Source organism: Petromyzon marinus (genome assembly GCF_048934315.1).
Source record: "Petromyzon marinus isolate PM22_M1 ecotype Great Lakes invasive population chromosome 84 unlocalized genomic scaffold, UKy_Petmar_22M1.pri1.0 chr84_unloc.3, whole genome shotgun sequence".
Taxonomy (NCBI): domain Eukaryota; kingdom Metazoa; phylum Chordata; class Hyperoartia; order Petromyzontiformes; family Petromyzontidae; genus Petromyzon; species Petromyzon marinus.
In genome coordinates this window covers 1,574,523-1,596,327 of record NW_027422640.1, presented here as the reverse complement: position 1 = coordinate 1,596,327, position 21,805 = coordinate 1,574,523, and the positions used below count along the sequence as shown (strand labels likewise).

At 47.5% G+C, this 21,805-nt stretch overlaps 1 protein-coding gene and 1 long non-coding RNA gene across 2 annotated transcripts in view; both read right to left on the bottom strand.

Moving 5' to 3' along the window:
- LOC142908446 (uncharacterized) overlaps positions 1-21,805 on the bottom strand; it is a 313,842-nt gene that overhangs the window by 215,950 nt on the left and 76,087 nt on the right. The window lies entirely within an intron of this gene.
- The window catches only part of LOC142908441 (NACHT, LRR and PYD domains-containing protein 3-like), a 49,017-nt gene continuing 44,274 nt past the window's right edge, over positions 17,063-21,805 (bottom strand). The window contains exons 9-10 of the mRNA XM_076059148.1: positions 18,297-18,380; positions 17,063-17,694 (exon numbers count right to left, since the gene is read on the bottom strand). Of these exons, the coding sequence (XP_075915263.1) occupies positions 17,607-17,694; positions 18,297-18,380 (172 nt within the window). The 3' untranslated portion in view covers positions 17,063-17,606. The remainder of the gene's footprint in view (positions 17,695-18,296; positions 18,381-21,805) is intronic.

Below are 21,805 nucleotides of genomic sequence, written 5' to 3'. Positions count from 1 at the left end.
CTGAAATCGTCCAACTACCAAAACCCTTGTCTGCATTATACCTAAGACTTTTGACTTGTACATCTCGTAATTTTCAGACGACGGGTTGACCAACGTGGCAATGTTAATTTCTCATTTTATTGACAGTAAACAAAAAACATGGCATAGTTTTTTTTAATTTCCTGTTAACTTGTACATACGAGTGGAACGGTGTCACAATGGTTTGTGCATTGCACTATGAATCAGTCCACTTGAGTTTGATTCTCGGTTATAGTTAACATCAAACAAACTGGCCATGAGCCTTTTCGTTATCAACCCACGTTGAGAAGCATGATGGCGTATGGTGAAACAATCTCCATGACTGATCCAGTATGGGAAGACTTCACCCATGACAATGGTTATACATTTATTATTGTTTTTGTTGTATATTACCACCAAAGGAGTAACTTCATACCTGTTAGCCAGCCTATATATACTCATAGATAAACTTTCGCCTAAACACCACCATGGGGATGAAGCTGACTTGGTATCTTCCATACTCTTTGGTTCTTTCGGTAACGTCACGTAGGTATAAAATAAAATAAATCACGACGTTTTGGGTGCAACACAAGCGTCCGTCATGAGATGGCAAAGCATGATCTGCTGTTGAGGCAGAATGTTTGAAAGAGTTTGAAATGGGTGTAGCCCAAGGGCCATAAATAAGTGGGCGGGGCCAGTGATGTTAATGTGAGAAATTAGCATGTAAATGTAAGAACGGAGAGCGGCCTCCTCGTAGAGGGCATCAAAGTGGCCATGTTAATGTGAGAGATTAGCATGTTAAAGTAATATCGAAGAGTGGTGGAATCCAAAGGCATGAGAGTGCAATCCAAAGGACATGTAAGCATGAGAGAGCTAAGAGAGAGGCATAGAGAGAGACATAAAGAGTCGGAAATAACAGCTGACATAGGCAGGTAGGATGGAAATATCAGAATCATAAAGAAGGTACACCACTCTGTGCTATCGTCTCCACCAAAGAGTATGAATCCCTGCATTCATGAAAGCTTTAATTTAAGATTATTCCAGCAAACTTTACCGTCTTCTACCTCGAACCTTCCCCGTACGGTACCATGCACCTGTTTCCACCCATCTCCACTGACACCACTATAACTTTTGCCATGTACAGTACCCTACATCACCCTCTTCTGCCCATAAAAATACCTGTCCCGGCTAAAACTCTAATTTAACAGGTCCCTGCAGGGTGGGCTGGTAGGAACATTGGAATTTTGCGCAATTTTATTTTTACACCCCAATAGCACGAGATTTCACTTCGTTAAAGTATTGAAAGGGGACGGACGGACGCATTAATCTATTGCAAGCTGGTACACTCATCTATTGCAGGCTGGTACACTCAGTTTACAACTTCGTTCCTACCAGTAATAGGGAACTCTATGTGGGAATCAATGGGATCGCACACGGGATTCAGTGATGTGGGCATGGAGTACAACACATTTAACCTCTGGGTTAATGCTTAACATAGGCGCTTGAATCAAGGGGGGGAAGGCATTACAACCCAACTTGACCATTCAGTATCATCACCAAACTCTTACGTGGGCTGCCCTATTGAAGGTGTACATTCTTAGGCAAACAATACGCAACATCATTAGCCCTACATTTACAACAAGCCATCAATATGTACTGTAGGTGTGGTCGAGCAGCACATTCGACCCGGTGACACTCCTTCTCGGCACCTCTCTAAATTAGTCCGTCGGCCTCCCTCATCGTGGCCATCTTCATTCCGGTCGATCCTGAGAGGAGAGTGCGGGGGCAGTATTTCTGTGAGGAGGATGCTCCCCTCCCTGGCATTCATCACGACGCCCCTGGACACGGCTTTGTGAGCCTGAACGATCCCTTGTGACGTCAGTTCTCTATATGGTTTAGGGCGACTCGGATTAACCACCCATCTCTGGCGTCCCATTTGGATGCGAACACTTTGCGGGCAGAGGATTTTAACAATTCCACTGGGCTTTGCCAAGGATGGTGTAGTTTGGCGGATTTTCTAACCCGGACCTCAGGACAGTGTAACCAGGCCCGATCACCCTGTTCAAAGGGTACAGGCGTCTCCGTTCTTTTCGGCAACCGTTTGTTTGCTATTTGCGATCTGCCTGACTCTGCTATCGCGGCTTCACGAGCTTCACAGAGCTTTTTTAGTGGCAGTCTGAGGGAGGCTGGTGACGACACAACTTTAGCAGGGAAAGCCACCAGTCGGTCCTCAATAGGTGGCTCAGGGTCTCTCCCATACATCAAAAAGAAGGGGAAGAGCCTGGCCGATGCATGTGGCACTCTACAATATGCCCCTAGGACCCCTGGGATGTGCAAGTCCCAGTCCATCTGATCACCATTTACAACATGGCACAACATTGCGGACAGCGTGCGGTTAAGCCTATCTACTTGTCCATCACACTGCAGGTGGTATGGTGGCGTTCAAATTTTTCTTAGTGCCCACGATATTACAAACCTCTCGCAACAGGTTAGTAGAAAAATTCTGACCCTGGCCTGCTAGACGTTTCTCAGTGGGGCCCTTGTCCAATACATAGCCATGGAGAAAGGCTTCTGCTATTATTGCAGCCGTTTGGTCATGTATCGGCCATGCAACGAGCCAGTGTGTGCAATACTCCATCCCCTCGAGCAAATATTTATTTTATCCTTGCTGTTTTAGGAAATGCACCCAGGATATCCAACGCTACTAGTTCGTTTACCCTCACCACTGCGATCGACTGCAGTGGAGGCTGTATAGGATGGGGAGCAGGTTTCCTTTTTGCACACTCCTGACAATGATTACCCGCTCGCGTACATCTTTTCACATCACTGGCCAAAAATATCGAGCCTGCAGTGTGAGCAATGTGTTTCGGTGGCCCAAGTGGATTTGTTGTTTGGCGTGCACTTCTAGTAGCAACTGTTTTTGCAAGGGTTTTTGCACCACTAGGCAACAACGCTGCATCTTCATGTCCCACCTCATCAGGAGTCCTCGCCATGGGATGAATGGCTCCCCATTTTGACCAGTTTGAGCACATTCAGCTGCCTGTGCAGCCAATGACTGTATAATTTCATCCTGTTTTTGCAATCGGATTCATTCGGTCCTTATCAGCCCAAGATCATGATCTGTGGGTGGTACATCATTTTCTATCGTTGCTGTGTTTATTGACATCACCTGTCTCGGCGAGTCAGGGAGGGTCGGTTTACACCATGCTGCTCCTGTCGCTGCTGCTACGACCGATCTCACTAACTTTTTCCACTTAGCCCGAGATGTTGGCCGAATTTTCCCTGTTGTTTCACTCCAGGTCGATGTGATCGAGTGGTGTGCTAGTGATGTTGGTGATGAGGGTTTTGGAAATGAGGTGCACGTGTGATCTGGCTGGGTGTACAGGCGACACGCCTGGGTGTTTCTTGGTTGTCTCGGGATGACTTCCCCTCGGCAACCTCTCGCGATGTGGCCCGACCTCCCGCAGTGGTAGCAGTACATCACCGCATGGTCCTGAATTCCTCCGTGGTTGTGCCATGGTCGCTGATGCTGTAGTTGACACCTTGAATCGTTGAACCCCTGGATGGCCACAGCCATCTCTTCCAAGGTCGCCTGCAGATCACCCTCCATGCTGGGCATTGCGGCGGTCCCTGTTGTTGCTGTCCCTGTTGGCTCCATTGGTCCTCCTGCTCCTCCATTCTCCATCACCCTTGTCACATGGGCTGCTACTTCACATGGTGCCCTGGGATCTGTGTGTGCCCAGAGGCATTTAGCAAACTACATTGAAGTTTGCTCACTCTCTGGCAAAATCGGCAATGTAATGCCACTTTGATAGAGGAGAGTTTGTAGCCGCTCCGCCACTAGCACGTCTCAGGTTGTCATGTCCATCCTTGGAAATGCCACATCTGCAACCGCATGCAAGGTACTTCTATAAGCCATCAGTGGCTCGCTATCTCCTCTTCTCCAGGATGAAAATTGCTGCCTTGCGCTGGACGCAGGACAGAAAACATCGGCCATCCCTTGACAACCTTGTTGGGTTGTGGCAGGTTGATTTTCCGGGATCATAAAGAAGGCCAATAGTGCTCTGTCATCCAACACCGTAGGCAGCAGTCGTAGCACTTCATCGTCAATCAATCGGCTTACTCTGACAGCTGCTTCAAATCTTTTGATGAATGCAATACAATCGCCTCCCGTATTTTTATGCATGGTGGTCAAGGTCTGTTGAACAGCTTCTAGTTGTGGTTGAGTCATTTGATTGGTTCCCGCCTGCTGCTCGACGGGGGGAAGCGATGGCTGCTGCCCTATGGCGCTTTCTCCTCGCCATTGCGGTCCATGGTGGAGATGGATCTGGCTTCAGCCGCGCACTACCAGTTCCTTCCTCTTCTCTTTTCTTCATCATCGAAATTATCAGTCGATCCACCACTGAGGTAAGGTGGTCCAACCTGTCCAACAGCTGCCGCCAATTTTCTTTGTTCGGCGATGCTGGTTCTTGGGTCTTTGGCGGAGCATCCACTTCCATCGGGAACTTGGCTGCCAACGGGGTCCGGCTCTCACTCCCGCCATTTGCCGAGTCTGAAAAACCTGGAGCGCTTAGGGTTGATAACTCGTTCTCTGCAGGAGCTCTTCGGCGGGTCTTCCTTCTTGAACTTGTAGACTGTATCCCACCACTGCCACCAGAAGCTTCTTTGCAGGTTCCATTTTTGAGAAGAGAGTGCAACTCACACGCTTCACAAGGGTATGACTATCTGCAGCCCCAGTGTTTTCCACTACATTCATCTCGAACAATCTTTCTTAATGGTTTCCACCATGTACAACAGTCGGCCCCGATGTCATCCACCTGCAGTCGTCCTTCAGTCTCCGAGCTAGCGCCCCAATTGCGGGCCTCGCTCTCCCTTTTCTACCCACTCAGCCTCGCCCTGGCAGCTTCCAGCAGTTTCCTTGGTACATTCTTCCAGCAGACTCAACCGTCTCTACTTCCTTTCTCTTAGATGGCAAAGGATATAGTGGTGTCAGTGTTGATGGATGGAAACAGATGCAGGGTACTGTACGAGGGAAGGTTCATGTGAGTCGTACGTTTGCGTTGTAAATACGTTATCGTGAAATAAATCATCTAGACAATCTAACCTGCGAAGGAGCTTCTTTAAGCACGTGAGTGTTAGACTGCGTATTTCCATTTTACCAGTGGGTCAATGAGGGAAGCGGATGGTGAGTAAGGTAGTGAGTGATGGGATGAGTAGGTCATTGGTGAGATTGTGAAATAGTGCGTGAGTGATGTTGGCACAGTGAATGATCAGGTGGTTGCCTGGGTTATCAGGTCAATATATGACTCATGAGGAAGGAGAGGACGTATTTATGTGAGTCATAAAGTAAGGGAAGTGAGTGAGTTCATAATGGAGTAAGTAGTAATTTATTTAGTTAAAACAGGCGAGAACTAAAGAGACTAGGATGATTCTCATTTGCAAGAGAGACCTGGATCACCAAAATAACAAAAGCTAAATAAAAACACAGAGTTACAGTAATGAAAAGCATATATAAACAATAGAAAAACAACTGCTGTGTCTCATGGGAAATCGATATAATGGAGTTAAGGGATGATAGAATATGTGAGTAATGTGCGACATGGATGTCCTCTGGCCCCTACACGACTTAACATTTTCTTTGACTACTTAGTAATGAGACGATTTCCATGGATGTACCAGTAGAATTTATATCTGGTATAGATATAATGGGAGGCTGATCGATGCACGAGTCCGGTCATGGTATGGCTCTCTATAGTTAAACCATATTATGAATGCGGATGATCTGGTGATTACTGCCCACTCTAAGGAGTTGGAGACACTCCATCTAAACACGGAACATGCTACTAAAATATGGGCCGTTACCATCAGCCCCACAAAATCAAATCACCTCCCTGGGTATTTTACATCATCAAAATGCTCCCCTCCCTCAATTCCCCAGGTATTTTGAGGCAGTTGTGGAGAGAGTGGAGATATTTCCGTACTTGGGCAGTGTGCTCATGACCAACTCTGTTTTGGGAGCCGAGGTCTCACTTCGATTCCTTCGAGCGGCATTATATTTTCATCAGGTGTGTAACATTGTATGGAAGCTACCTGATCTGTTACTCCATACAAACCTTCATGTCTTCTGGACCACAGTTATGCCTTCCCTTATTTCTCTCTATAGGATTATCTGCAATGGTTTGAAACATTTGGTCTAGCCTGCCTACGATCTATCCAGGGTTTAACCAGACTGGACTTTGTGAGGAGGCCAAAATTTCCTGAAATATCTGGACAAAGGCTCATCAGTGGGCTCTTCCGGCAAGTCAGGCTCCATTGGCTGGGTCATGAAGTCTATATGCACTGTCACCGCATCCCCAAGCAGCTTCAATTTGGGCGGATAGATCATGCTAAACAGGCGCGGCATGGGCTACAGTAGAGATGGACTGATGTGGTACAGAAGGATGTAGAGCTGATTGAACTTGCTGATGACTGGTAGCAGCAGTGTCGCGATAGGCCTATGTGGAGGAGGTTCATGAAAGACTCTACTGGGGAGGTGGAGGCAGTTGCCCTCCAGCAATAACGTAGGGCAGCGGAGCGACACTCATAACAATGAGCAGAGTGCTATACGACTGAAACACTGAAATTTGGCACAGTGGGGAGCACGGCTTTTGCATCTGCCCGTCATCACCTTAAGTCAACCCATGGTACCTGTGTCTATTCATGACTTCCTGCCAGCCATCCTTCGACACTTCAAGTGACCTCAAAATGCACCAAGCACCGCACAAAAGCGCTGTGGTGATGTCACTGCCACTTAGGGGCAAACGGCGATTATTGTCTTCTTGTTGTGCGTGTGTGCACGGACGCATATACCCCTGTGAGTGTGTGTGTGGGGAGAGATAGTGCAATGGTGAACACTGTCTACCATCCCACCGATCCCAGTTCGATTCCCACTCACGACCAACACCTTTAACGATTATATTAATGGTTGCTGGGCTTTCCGTCGATCGACTCAGCCTCAAATAAGTGCCTGGTGTGGTGTGTAAATATCACCACTGGCGAGACAAAGGCAGCCGGGCGTGGTGCTGTCCACGCACCCCCTCGTGCGACATTCCAGCCTTCATAGGCGCTGCTGGCTAACAGCACTTGCCCCAACATTCTGGTTAGGCTATTCGGGGGATGACTGTCGCTGTTGTGTGTGTGTGCTTGCGGGCGTTCACCCCCAACCCTCCCGTGTGCAGTTATGGGGAGTCATTATGCCCCCTCCCGACAAACGGTCCCACATCCAGACTCAAGGTAAGTGACATTAAAAACATATTTTTTGTCCTATTTACATAACTTTATTTTTTGTTTACCATACAGTATTTATTACAGTATTATTTGCAAATGTATAATATTCCGTGTTATGACTTTAACAATGCTTCAAAATTTTTGTTAAACCGTAATACATTTTACAACACTTCCAGTATGTGAATTTAAATACAGTACACTATTTTATTCAGACTTATGAATTGTTCGACTCACTAACGATTCTCTGTAATGGAATCCAAAAGTTGTACTATTCATTAACAACATCTCCCATTGGTATGGTTGACTACATGTGATGCAAAATAAGTTAAACATAGATAAATATATATTGTACAACACTTTCCCCAACAGTGTGTTGAGGCTACATGGGGGACCTTTGTGTTTGTGCTTGTGATTGTATTGTGGAGGCCTTCTTAGGTGCTGCTCCTTGCTAATAGCACTTGCCCCAATAGTCTCTTGAATCTATACGGGGAACGTTTGTCTTTGTGAATAATGTTTTAATTGGGGCGGTGTCATTTTCTAAATTGCCCCAATGTTTTTAAATGGTCGACTTGCGTTTCAGCCATTTTCGGACCCAATTAATACATCTCTTCATTTCTTGGGCTTGGTGGCGGTGGTGGCAGCTGTGGCAGCGGCGGTGGCAGTGGCGTTGGTGGTGGTGGCATCTTTGTAAATTTGAGAAATGGCGCATTTCAGCTCTTTCAGCTGTCTACTGAGATGCCGGCACTCTTTGCGCATCTGCACTTCGCCGTGCCACTTTTCCTCGTGACGCGCCAGCTTCCCGCGCAGCCTAAACTGCTCCTGCCCTCTCTGTGGATTCAGGAAGTTCAACTCCCTCAGGTGGATGCGCAGCGACCTACGGAGACCTTCCTTTTTACAGTGCAGCGACATTTGCCGCTGTGCTGCATTGCAGTCTCGGAGAAAATCCGCACGGAGAGACGCACGCTCGCAGCCAGGCACTCTCGTGGACTCCAGCTCTAACTGGCGCTCTTTAAGCTGTTGAACCAGGCCCCTGTTCTCTCTCTGGAGAGTCTCTCGGTTATCCATCAACTCCTCCTGCTGATACTGTAGCTTCAGATGGGGCGTCTTGTTCCTCTGACAGAGCTCTACATTCTGCTGGCCCATCCTCTCCGTTTGCAGCGTCGTGGTCTCGCGGTGAAAGTCTGAGATGGAAAGCGTAAACCGAAGATAAATGAAGATCTCCATCCCAAGCAGGGCCAAGAGCAGAACGCCAACGATCAGCAGCGCCATGCTCAGCTCGTGTTGACGGCACGCGGGACAGAAGCAAGTGTGAGGCACGTCACGAAGGGGCGTTATTTATATAACTTCTTTACCGGATGTGACGTACGCTTTGACGTAACAGCCATCCCTGCCCACTTATTGTCAATCATTGCCAACCACGTGACTCCACGGCCCCGCCCCTAACCGCGCAGCTCCTCCCCCATACTCCTCTTCCGCCTTCCCCACGTGACGCGAAGCGAGCCAATCACGCGAGAGGCGGCGCGCGGTCGGCCCCGCGACCGCTTCCCGCCATTCTTGCAATGGGCGGTGGGGGGGCGAGATCACTCCACGTCGCGAGCGGGAGGAGGAGGGACGAGGGGGAGGGGCCAGCAGGGACGAGGGGGAGGGGCCAGGTGGAACGAGGGGGAGGGGCCAGGAGGGATGAGGGGGAGGGGCCAGGAGAGACGAGGGGGAGGGGCCAGGAGGGACGAGGGGGAGGGGCCAGGAGGGACGAGGGGGAGGGGCCAGGAGGGACGAGGGGGAGGGGCCAGGAGCGGGAGGGGGAGGGGCCAGGAGCGGGAGGGGGGGAGCCGTGGCGCCGCTCTTGGGCCGCGAGGCCTCCCCCTGGGCCCGCGGCGCCACGCGGAGACCGCGACAGCAGCAGCAGCAGAAGGTGGTGGTGGTGTTTGTGGTTGTAGGCACGGGAGAGGTGGTGGTGGTGTTTGTGGTTGTAGGCACGGGAGAGGTGGTGGTGGTGTTTGTGTTTGTAGGCACGGGAGAGGTGGTGGTGGTGTTTGTGGTTGTAGGCACGGGAGAGGTGGTGGTGGTGTTTGTGGTTGTAGGCACGGGAGAGGTGGTGGTGGTGGTGTTTGTGGTTGTAGGCACGGGAGAGGTGGTGGTGGTGTTTGTGGTTGTAGGCACGGGAGAGGTGGTGGTGGTGTTTGTGGTTGTAGGCACGGGAGAGGTGGTCACGGACAGGCGGTGAGTGCCGGGTGATGGAGGGGGGGGGATTTCAGGGTGAGTGAGTTAATGAGGAGAATTAATAGGTGAGGAGGGTGAGTGAGTTGAAGGGTGAGGTGAGTGAGTGGGTGAGTGGTGAGTTCACGACAGGGAGATTGGGGCTGAGTGAGTGAACGCAGCGCACGGTAAAGATCCCCTGAGAGCATTCGCAAGAGTTGGACATTGAGTGCCGCTGTCAGGGTCCACACGCAAATTACTCACTTGGCATGATATACAAATTAACCATTGTAAACGATAACTTTAAAAAAGTCCGCTATTTGTCAGAGCTAATGCGATGTGCGTTTACCATATTTGTAGCACGTTATAACCAACGTCAACATCGTCATTTAGAGTAACCATTAGTCCATACGTGTCACTTGCTAATAGTCCCCGGGTCAATCACAACTTTGCCGTGCGTGCAGGCTTTGTCTCTGGCTGCTCGCTAGGGCTGCGATGCCTTTCCATGCCACAAGATGACGTTCATTGCTCCTTCCACACCGCGACAATATTTACTGCAGTGTTCTATAACGCGGTAGTTGCGTTGCTGAATAACACCGCGTTGTGTAAACTCCCTCGTTACAATGACTAATACAGGGTAAAGCACAGTCCGTGATAACAGCGTGAGATGCGTGTGTCGGCTGAACAAAGACTGAGGCGCGTGGGGAGCATCAGGAAGCATCCAGCAGCATCCCAATGCCTCGTGTGACGCTGTGCCCAGGCATCCGTACAACCGCACATTCCTACTCGCGCGACGTGGTTCTGTTGACTCAATCGCGTTATATCCACTTAGCATCCTTGTCATAAAACGTGTTCCCTAATACATTCATCGTGCTATATCCAAATGGCGTTATGAAAACACGCGTTAAGGCAGAACGAACTCTATAAACTATTTTTATTTTACCAGGTGAGACCCACTGAGCTATGTGGCTGTTTTCCAGAAGCGACCTTTCCACAAATGATAGATCAGCTAAATGGCTAATCACGTTAGAAATGTGTAGCACCACCCACAAATACTCTAGACATGGGATCCCCTTTGACAGGGTCAGTGTCTCCTTAGATTCACTCACTCCGCCTATTGTCATGCGGCGTGCGCAGCTGCGTCGTGACACATGGTAGAGTGCTGTCTTTGAGGCAGAGAACTTTAAAACCGTGTGCAGTGGTTAATTTGCTTAACAGCTTTACACCGAACTCCTTGCTTGTGGTAAGACATGTTTGCCACTTTGCTGATCGAGAACTATGCGGATTTAGATTTATAGTAACATGTACTTGGTGTGAGATGAACTTCCAAACAATTTCCTTTGCTCAACATCTTGGAATTAATGTCTTTTTAAATGGTCAGCTTAAGTGATTCCGTGATGTTTATGTAACTTGACCATTAAGATTATCTATGGTGCATAATTATTTCAGGATTATTCTTCATGAGTAAACTTTAAACTGAACCCATATGTGATATTATATAGCCTGATTATTTTAATTTTTAATGTAGTCTACATGCTCTTCTGGGGATATTACCCCACATTTACCATTCATTGATGTTCCCTTTGACATTGGTAATTGGCATTGTCACACCATAGTAATTCATGGGCAATTATGTAATTCTCTCTGTGTCTATCTCTCTCTGCATCTACCTGTGTGGGTGTCTCTCTCTGCCGGTGTGTTTTTCTCTATATGCGTCTCTCGTGTGTCTCTTTGTGTGTGCCTCTCTCTGTGTGTGGATGTCTCTCGGTGTCTGTCTCTCTCTTTCCTTTTCCACGATGTGGTGTTGTATTTACATGCAAATTCTACCTCTAGCCCCACCCACTTACCCTTGGGCTGAGCTTATCTCAAGCCAATATAACTTCGTGTTTCAGCAGCTTTCTCGCTATATTTTTTCACCTGATGATGGTTGCTTGTGTTGCAATCGAAACGTCGTGATCTATTATTTTTTTCTACCTACGTGACTTTACCGAAAGAACCAAAGAGTATTGTGATTGTGATTTTGATAGTGATCGTTGTGGTGGAGGTGGTGATATTGATGGTGGTGTTAACGATAGCGGTGATTTTGGTGGTTGTAATGGTGGTATTGATGGTGGTAATGGTGGTTGACTATTACCCCTCTCGTGTCCTTACTTCCACCACCAGGTTTAAGAAATCTGCCGGTGTCTGTGCTGGAGGTGGACGTCTGGATATCTGCGCGGTCTGGAGCGGTGGACAATAGACTCCTGCAGCTCAACCAGGTGGACGCACTGGGCAGGGAGCAAGATGGTGGTGGCCTTAGAGACCCACTTACTCCCACAGAGAGCCATAGACTCACTCAGAGAGAGCACTCACACAGAGAGCCAAAGTCTCACTGACACAGAGCCATAGACTCACTCACATGGAGACACATAGACTCTCTCAAACAGAGAACCATTGATTAACCCACACAGAGAACCACAGAGTCACTCGCACAGACTCACACAGAGAGACATAGACTCACTGACGTAGAGGACTATATGCAGTACATCCTCGTCTTTTATGTAATGTGTTTCGCTTAGCGCACACCACACCCACTATAACTCGAGTAGCACATGACGGACTGCTCTTATGAGTGGTGTGGGTGTTGGCAGCGTTGTTCTGTATTGCTGGGAGCTGTTGCTGTACCGGTGCGCACTGTGTTACGTGGCGTGTCATCCTCTTCCTCAGCCTTTGTTCCAGCATCTGTGTGTAGTGTCATCTCACTCACTCCCTTATAGTTTTCACTCATCATATCTCCATTTCATGTCCTTTGTATGTATTTTGATAAATGTAACACAATTTTTTATTATTATTTGGCTGCTATAAATTTCCACGTCATAAGCTACTTCATTCATCTATCATTTGTGGCCAGTTCGCTTCTGAAATAGAAGCTAATAGCTTAGAGGGCTTTACTAGGTAAGATAAAAAATAGTTTATTTTTTTGTGATTTGCTTACCTTTCCTATACTTTTCACTTCGATTGTGTTTTTGCATCGTTTGTTCTTGTAACTTTCTGTACCACCCCAACTGGAAATCTGTGAAAAAGGGCTTTTTAGATTCCTCCAGTATAAATAAAGATTATAATATAGATCTTCTACATATACACAACACATTTAAAATAAACATAGAAAACAGTGTACTGTACTCTCAATTAAAAATAATAATAAAAGTTATATTGTGCTAAAACGGAGTCTCCCCCTTTACCGTTTTTCCTTGTAGAAAAGTTTTCTGCTTGACGTAAAATAGCTTAAGCAGCAATTTTCGACAACGCAACCCCCGCGTTAAGCAAGGATATGTTGTACTCACTTACACAGAGAGACATAGACTCAAACTTGATTTGGCACTTTCGTGACTGCAGGAATTACTCTTTGGTTATTTCGGTAAAGTCACGTAGACATAGACTCGCACAGAAAGCCATAAACTCACTCGAACAGAGAGACTTGGAGTCAATCACACAGAGCCATCGACTCATTCAAACACAGATGATGATAACAGATACCCATGAACTCACATTGAGACCCATGGACTCACACAGAGACCAGTAAACTTACCAGACCTGTAGACTCACAGAGACGCATAGACTTACAGAGAGGTATAGACTTACACAGAGACCCATAGACTTACAGAGAGGTAAAGACTTACACAGAGACCCATAGACTGGTGAGCGAGATTTGAACTCGGATCACCAGATTTGTAGCACAGCACATTCGCCGATACACTACCGTTCACCTTACACACTCACACACGCACTCACATGCTCACTCATTCACGCAACCAGACGCTCACTTACACATTCAATCAATCACTCAATCACTCACACACTCGCGTTTTATTGCATGTAGCAATATCTTCAGGAGCTAAATGTCAATTATTGAGGTCTGTTAAGATAAGCGAGTGTGTGGGTGTGTGGATGACATAGCAATAGTGGGTGAGTAGGTGAGTGAAGAGGTGAGCTCAGTAGCATGTTGCAGGTCTTCCCCAGGACAAGGCGGGTCATATTGAGGGTGTGTAACATGTTGATTGACTGGGTTGAGTGTTGTGTTTGTGAGCGAGTAGGTGAGCTCACTCGAATGTCGCAGGTCTCGCCCAGCGTTTTCCAATCAAAGATTAAACAGATGAATGAGTGGTGGGATTTTTGTTATTGTTTTCAGGTGAGCAGCACCACCTTAACACAAATATCTGTATTACACCTTCATCCATGTAATAGCTGTGTCCGTCTTACACCTCCATTTTCTTAGAAGCCTCTGGATTTGACATAGGGCATCTTTTTCTGTGTGTGTGTGTCTGTGTGACCCAGTCCTGAACCTTCCCTCGGTCGACTCACCCTCTAAAGAGTACCTGGTGCAGTGTCTATAATAAACATCAGCAATTGGGAGAGACAAAGGTGGCCGCGTGCATGGTGTTGGCCACATCACATCCCCACAGCGGATTTTGGCGAACCATCGAACAAAGGCGGTCGCTGCATCGCACTTTCAGAAGCGCTTCTGCGGCCGTCTCGAACGCTCTTCCTTCTGATATTAGAAGCCACTGGAGCTGTGCACTTTTACATCTAGATTGAAAACTCATTTCTTTGGAACTACTTTTTGTGCTTACTTTGTTGCCCTTCCCCTGCACCTCCGATTAGCACGGTTGGCTACGTACCGTGCAAAAGAAGTTCAACATACAAAATACATACCACCCCCTCGTGTGTTCCACAGCACAAGGCTCCACAACTTGCCCTAACATGTCTATTGAGGCTACTTTGGTGACCTGTGTGTGTGCATACTTAATTATCATTATTTTATTAAATGGCCTTCATCAACAAAGGACACGAGTCCATTGAGGGACGGGGACAGCGTGGGACCCTTCGTGGAGCCGATTCTCGCAATGGCGGAGGAAGAGTTGGAGGGATGCAGCAGAGGAGGGGGTGGCACCGCACGATGTTCGTGCTGAGAGTGAACGTGGCACTGGGGGAGGCTCCGGAGTTGGGCCTCTTCAGGGCGACTGGCGATAGAGTGGAGAAGTCGAGGTGAGAGTGACTCGGGGAATGGGGGTGAGGTGAGTGGAGGGGTGACTCGGGGAGTGAGATTAGTGGAGGGGTCACTAGGGGAGTGGACGTGCACCTGATTATGCACGAATGTGAGTGGACTGCCCGTGCATTCATCATCATTATGGGCATCATCACCAGTGGTAAATCCACTGTTTGATGAAGGCCTCCCCAAACCAACGTCACTTCTCGTGACGCCTGCGCTGTGACATTCGGCCCCAGCACCTCCTGTGCATGAGCTTCCCACCTCCTCCCCTCCAAGTTACTCTTGATCATCAGCCATCGTCACTTCCAGAAACGTTTTCATCTGCGTGTTGCTTTTTCCTTCTCATCATGGTCAACATGAGGAGGGATCTTACCTCTGTGTATGTTCTCTCATCTGCACGTTCCTCTGTCTTGGTGTGATTTCGAGCACGCGTCTCTGCATGCTTCTCTGCGCAGGGTTTGTTCTGTACGTGTTTTTTGAGCTGGTGGCCGCGTCTGAACCGTGTCGTGCCCGTCAGGATGCCACTCAATACAAAACAAATGGAAGGAGTGAAATTATCTTGGGACCACAGCCTTGTCTCAATTCTTCACCCCTGGTGTACAAGTCAGCAGCTGGGACCATCACTGCTATCCATTTATATGTACGGGCTGCTAAGGATTCTCTTCATCTCTGGGTCTCTACCTCTAAATGATGACTCTGAGTATTGACCGCAGTGCATTTCTCAGCTCTATCGAGTACCCGGTAAGATCGAGAAACTCTCAGCTCACACGGTGGCTTCGGGTGATCATCCAATTAATACATCAGGATGTGCACCCTCATGAATAACAAACGTGCATTGCGGAAGGTGCCGACTGACTGCCATGCTGCATACTGCTGTATAAATAACCCACCCACACATGCACAAGCCTGTGTGGGTATGCTTATTATCCGGTAATTGTATAGTGTTTCGCGTATTGCGCGATGAACTTGGCAACACCAGTACCGATGAACTAAAGTGGTTTTGGGCTAACCCGAGGTCGCCTCAGCCTCAAATGAGAACCTGGTGCAGTGTGTAGTGAACATCGCCACTGGGCAGACAATGGCGGCCGGGCGTGTTGGTGCTGGGCACCCACCCCCTCGTGTGCCACAGTGGCGGCCCTCATAGGCACTGCTCGCTAGCAGCACTTGCCCCTACAGTCTTTTACAGGCTATACGGGAGATCTTTGTCTTTGCAGAGTCTACGTGAGTCTAACTCTAAGTGTGTATTCATACGCAGACACAAAGGCTCCCCACAGGCTATACACACTCACTCACATACTCACTCACACGCTCACTCGCCCACACACTCACATACTCACTTACACACTCAGTCACTCACACACTCACTCGCCCACATACACTCACAAATTCACACACTCACTCAATCACACACTCACTCAATCACACATTCACCCACTCACATACTCACCCACACATTCACACTCACACATACATTCACACTCACACACACACACATTAACTCACACAAAGTGATTTAGTCACACATTCATTCACCCAACAACAACCGCCATTCGCCACTATGTGACGGTGATGTCACCACGACGCTTGTGCCAGGCTATGTGCACGTTAAGGTCACGTGAAGTGGCGAAAGCCTGCTGGGCAGGAGGTCACGGGGCAGACCCAGGTGCCACGGGTCGACTGACTGAGATGAGTGGCCGACGCACCACCTGTGCCCCCTACTGTGCCAACTTATTCTGCTTTAGCCACCCGGCGCTCTGCTCGTTGTTGTGAGCGTCGCTCCTCCCCCTCTCCGTTATTATTGGAGGGCGACTGCCTCCAACTGCCCAGTAGCGTCATTCAAGAGCCTCTTCCACAGAGGCTGATCTTGAGACCGCTGGTACCAGTCATCGGCAAGTCCATTCAGCTCCACATCCTCCTGTACCATCTCTTCTCTACGTTTCGAAAGCATAGAAAATTAGGCAAATTAATGTGGCCGAGAAGACCTCAGAATTCGTTCAGAGCGACAGACCAGGTAGCTTCCACACAGCATTATGCAACCGATGAAAAGATAATGCTGCACGAATGATTCGGAGTGAGACTTCTGGTTAACCGGAGCCAATCATGAATACACTGCCCAGGTATGGGAAACTCTCCACTCTCTCCACAACTGCCCTATCACCAATTGGGAGTGTCCGATGGTACAAAATACCCAGGCAGGTGCTTAGTTTTGGTGGGGCTGATGGTAAGGCCCCACCTCTTAGCGGAAAGCTGAAGGTTCAGCAGCAGCGCCTTCAACTCCTCCTCTGAGTAAGCAGCAATTACCAGATCATCGGCAATAGGGAGTCATCCCTTGACCACACCTGGGCATTCCTCAGCTTCCCATTGTAGCTGTAGCAGATAGAAGGCTTCAGGAATGACGTGGTAAAAATAGATGTTAATTAATGTGGGAGCCAGAGGACATGCCTGTCGCACCCGAAGGTGTAGAGGGAATGGCTCCGACTCCCGGCCATGCAGTTTTACCCGGGCGGCAAATAATATGAAATCCTGCAGTCACAAATGCTGTAAGTGAAAATAAGTAATGTAATAATAGGAAGGTGATATTTTAAAAAATTGGTGTATTTGAACGTGAGTTCACACAATAACAAAGAAGATATTTAACGTGAGTTGACACAAGAATGAAGATGAAAGCAATGGGCAAGTTATGAGCAAAACATTAGGTGTACGATTTGTATGGTGTGTATGGCATTGTGACAAATGCAACATTTATGAAAATGTTTGTAGCTACGTGATGTAACAGGTGAGCTGCCAGACCATTGAAAATCACCCCCTGCCCCGCAACCCTCCGCATTCCCCCTGCCACCCCTCCTCCACGAGCCCCAACATCGATTCCCTACACAACATTCATAAATACAGTTACACATCATCGGAATCACCACGCTCATCAGAATCTCGGAGCCGCGTTCACCCTTGGCTTCGTGTGCGGTTCACAGAGAGAGAAAGCTCCCCACTCATTGTCGTCTCAGTCAGGCTCAGAGTCGGTGCCGGTGATAGGAGCTGTTGAGGTTAAATGCGCCGGGCTGCTGTGCGAGTCGCGCGTGGGGCAGCTCCATCTGTTGCAGCGCCAGCGTCGCCTATCGGCTTAAATATACAACTGCAGGCTTCTTCTGGAAGTCCATTTGCTCCTCAGCTCCTTCTTCCCCTCCTCACTGAAGTCATTGTCGTTCACCCTGCAGCACAGAGAGAGGTTCACGCTGACGTGGGTTCACACGGAGACTCGGGCAGCGCCTCACAGTTCGAGACCCACGCAGCCCACACAACAACCACGCTGGATGAAGGTCTCCCCATGCTATTAGAGCTGCTTTACCATACTTCACAACGCGGGTCATTGCAGGTCTGTGATGGCAGGGACTGCAGATCTAGGATCGTAGAATAGTTCAACGGTGGATTGTGTTGCACACTGCAATCTGTTGCCCGCAACTTAGCTCTGCTGCCTATAACGCCTGTGGTTATGTGCGGTGGTTTACCTGATGACGGTTGCTTGTGTTGCAATCGAAACATCTATTATATTATTATTTGGTTTTATTTTCTACGTGACTTTACCGAAAGAACCAAAGAGAATATTAAATGGACTGGAATACACTCCACTACTCACCCCACACTTCTGGCAATGGCTCTCATAGCACACAAACATGCTATCAAGGTCCATTGCCCAAAACGTTGCCTTTTTAATGTTTTATTCTGCTAAGGCAACAGTGTTAATGACGAATCAAAGTTGTTTTCTCTGTAGCAACAATCAGAGCGCGTATGAGACACGAGCAGCATAACTTACCTGAGCTCCCTCAATGCTTTGTTGGTGATTATGATGTCATGGAGAGCCGGGATCGATTTGTCCTTCAGTGAGCAGCCTATGAGACTACAGGGAGAGAAGAGGCACTGAGTGGGGTGAAACTGGAAAATAAAGCGTGTACACACCCACAAGAAATGGAGAGCAACTCAACATCTTTTAGTACAATAAGGGTGGAAATCTCGTAATCAGCTAAATAGAGGGAGGGAGTAATCATTTCGTACCCAGGAACGCAACCCTATTTGTCTATTTGTTTAATGCGGCTTTGTCCAAAACGGCATTTTACAGGAACGTAACTCACCGCATTTGGCGAGGTCTGCCTCTGCAATATATTGTATTAAACATCACGTTGATCTATGAAAGGCCACTATAAACAGGCAGAGGAGCCAGAATCTAAATCTGAATATTAATGGAGAATCCGAAAATCTATAAAGCTCTTTTCAGAGATGTCCACGCTACCCATCACAAGGCAAAGGCTGGTTTAAATTGTATATTGGGCAAGGTTAAAATAATGTTCAAATGTATAGGGCTGGCGTATAAGAGCCATTGGTGACTTTATGTCTTTAATAACGGTCAGGTTGTGGTGTTATCTAATGTAAAGTTTGGGTGGGCAATTAATGCCAAGATTGCAGCCGTTCATGATATTACATTCTTAATTGTAATCCATGACGTTAAACACAGACGACCATCGATTATATGCAAAGAGTGCCTATCTGGCTTCCAACATCCGGTGAAACCGGTAAAACCGCTCCAAAGGCTGTACCAGTCCGGCGATCGGCGCCATGTGCGTGACAAAACAAGTAGCTATCCTTTATTTCAGTGTCAAATAATATACACAGTACATCACACGCTGCATACAACTTAAACAATGAAAATACTGCACGCATATACTTTTTTCATGACTAATAACTAGTCATAGAAACAGTAAATATACAGTGCGATTTGGCGAAAATTGCGTGCAATTCGGCGTTTGCCAGAGCACTGATCTGAAGGCTGCATCAGTCTGACGATTGTCAAACACAAGATGTTGTTGTCAAACACAAGTTGTGGTTGTCAAACACAAGTTGTGGTTGTCAAACACAGGTTGTTGTCAAACAGAAGTCGTTGTCCTCAAACACAAGTCCCTGTCAAACACAAGTTGTTGTCAAACACAAGTCGTTGTTGTCAAACACAAGTTGTCAAACACAAGTCGTTGTCAAACACAAGTTGTTGTCAAACACAAGTTGTGGTTGTCAAACACAGGTTGTTGTCAAACAGAAGTCGTTGTCCTCAAACACAAGTCCTTGTCAAACATAAGTAGTTGTCAAACACAAGTCGTTGTTGTCAAACACAAGTTGTTGTTGTCAAACACAAGTTGTTGTTGTCAAACACAAGTTGTTGTCAAACACAAGTTGTTGTTGTCAAACACAGGTTGTTGTCAAACAAGTCGTTGTTAAACACAAGTTGTTGAACACGAGCGTCGTACGCACATCACTGCATTCAGAGTCATCGATATTGGAGTGGTGAGTGCGGTACAGTAAATGGTAACTTTTTACAGCAGGATATTTATTTAGTTTATTTGTATATTTATTTAAGCGATTTTCATATCGTAAACTATTTAAAATATTAAATATATACAGAGCACCTATAAACATAATCTTATTCAAGAACCTGCAAAAATAAGCTGTTTTAAATAATGACGCGATTATCTGGTGTTATTGAAAATCCAGTACCCCCTTCCTCCCGATGCTGCTTGATAATCGAATATCTACTGTATTAACATAATATAGTTTGAAACAATATTATTGGTTAGAGTCGGTAGTGACAATTGTAATTGTATTGTTATTTAAGTGGTTAAAGCATTGTCATAAGTGTGGTTAATAACTTAATTGATGGGTGCATAAAAAAGAAAGTTAGAATAGATGTTAAAATACAACATTATGCTACCAGCTTCTTTGCCCATCCTAGGACGGAAGCTGTAATATTTACGAACAAAAATGAGAAGAGTATAATTGTATATTGTGTTAATTGAATGGCAGTGAATAGTGCACGAAAGTATGCCATAAAACACATTCCTGCGGAGGGAGCTGGTAGGAACGTTGGGTTGCTCGGTCAATGGCCAGGGTCAACGGCGTCGTGGTGTATTCCGCAAATATGCCCGACTGTGAGGGCGGGCACAAGCCGACATGAGTAGGTTAAACGTTGAGTTTTATAAGGGCACCACGGGGTGACCCCCTCCCCGCCCAGCCCCACCCTCCCTCCCCAGCCCCACCCTCCCTCCCTCTTGTTTTCTTTAACGATCAGAAGAAACAGAAAGATGCTCGGTCTTTCGGCACTTTGCTTCGTCCATCATGTCTTTTTTTGTCTTTTTTGTTTACTTACGTTCCCCTTTTTTAAATAAAAGATATAACACGGTTTTACCGTGTAACATGAATCCCATTGTATGCTACTGTGTTCATAAACACCAGCAAAACAAAAATTCAGCCTTAAAACCCCATCACCAGATCCCCTGCTTTCGTCACATTACGCAAAGCGCCCTCGGTAGCCCAATGCGTCGAGAAAGATGCGACACCCCCCGTCAACTGAGCGTACCGAAATTTCAGCCAAATTCTGGCAGAAACCAGGGCCTTGAAGATGCGGCAGTGGCTGGGGAAGCCGCTTCCTTCAATTGCGCATTTCCTGGCCCTATAGATGGCCAGTTTGGCGTTGTTCATGATGAAGTTCGTCAACCCCTCGATATCCTTGGTACCCTCGTGCCCCCTATATCCAACCATAAGAATTGTGGGTGAGAAATGAAGATTGAATTTCAGTAGAATATTTTGTAACAGCTTATAGAGTGAGTCTAGGCTTTTGCAGCGTACGTATTGATACGCCACTGTTTCGAGCTCACCACAGAATCCGCATTCAGGATGTGTCTGTGAAAATTGTCAGGAATGTGTTTCGTGGTCACAGTCCCATGGGCAATGCTCCAGCTAAGATCACCGTGGCGCTTGTATGATGGATTTGAGTAAAACAGCTCCCAATGAGGCCTCAAGCGATCACTGCAGGGCATCGTGTCCCTCCAAGCATAGTCTTTACGTGACATTATTATTTGTTGATGGTGGAAATCCACCATTTGGGCCTACAGCTTTTTTCGGTCTACACCTGAGAAGCACCCCTCCTGGCCATTCCCCGAGGTGTGCCCCCCGTGCTGCTGTGAGGAAGAGAGGTGAGTGTGCTCCCATGCTGGGACGACATTCAGTTTTGGTGGCACTGGGCCACCACCGGCTGACTCGTCGCCAACACTCACAGCAGGCGCGCTCCCCACTGCTGTTGAGAAGGACCTTCATACCTCATTCACAAGTTTTGCGGCGAGTCTCACCGAGTGCATCTTGTTCATTGCAGTTATCTCGGTAGGGAGAAGCCACTGCCCCTCCATGCCTGGTTTCACTAAATCTCCCACCCTCGTGAGACGTGCGTCCACCATGCGTTTTTCCATGGCAGGGCCCACAAGAGAGGGTAGTGCCATGTTGGGG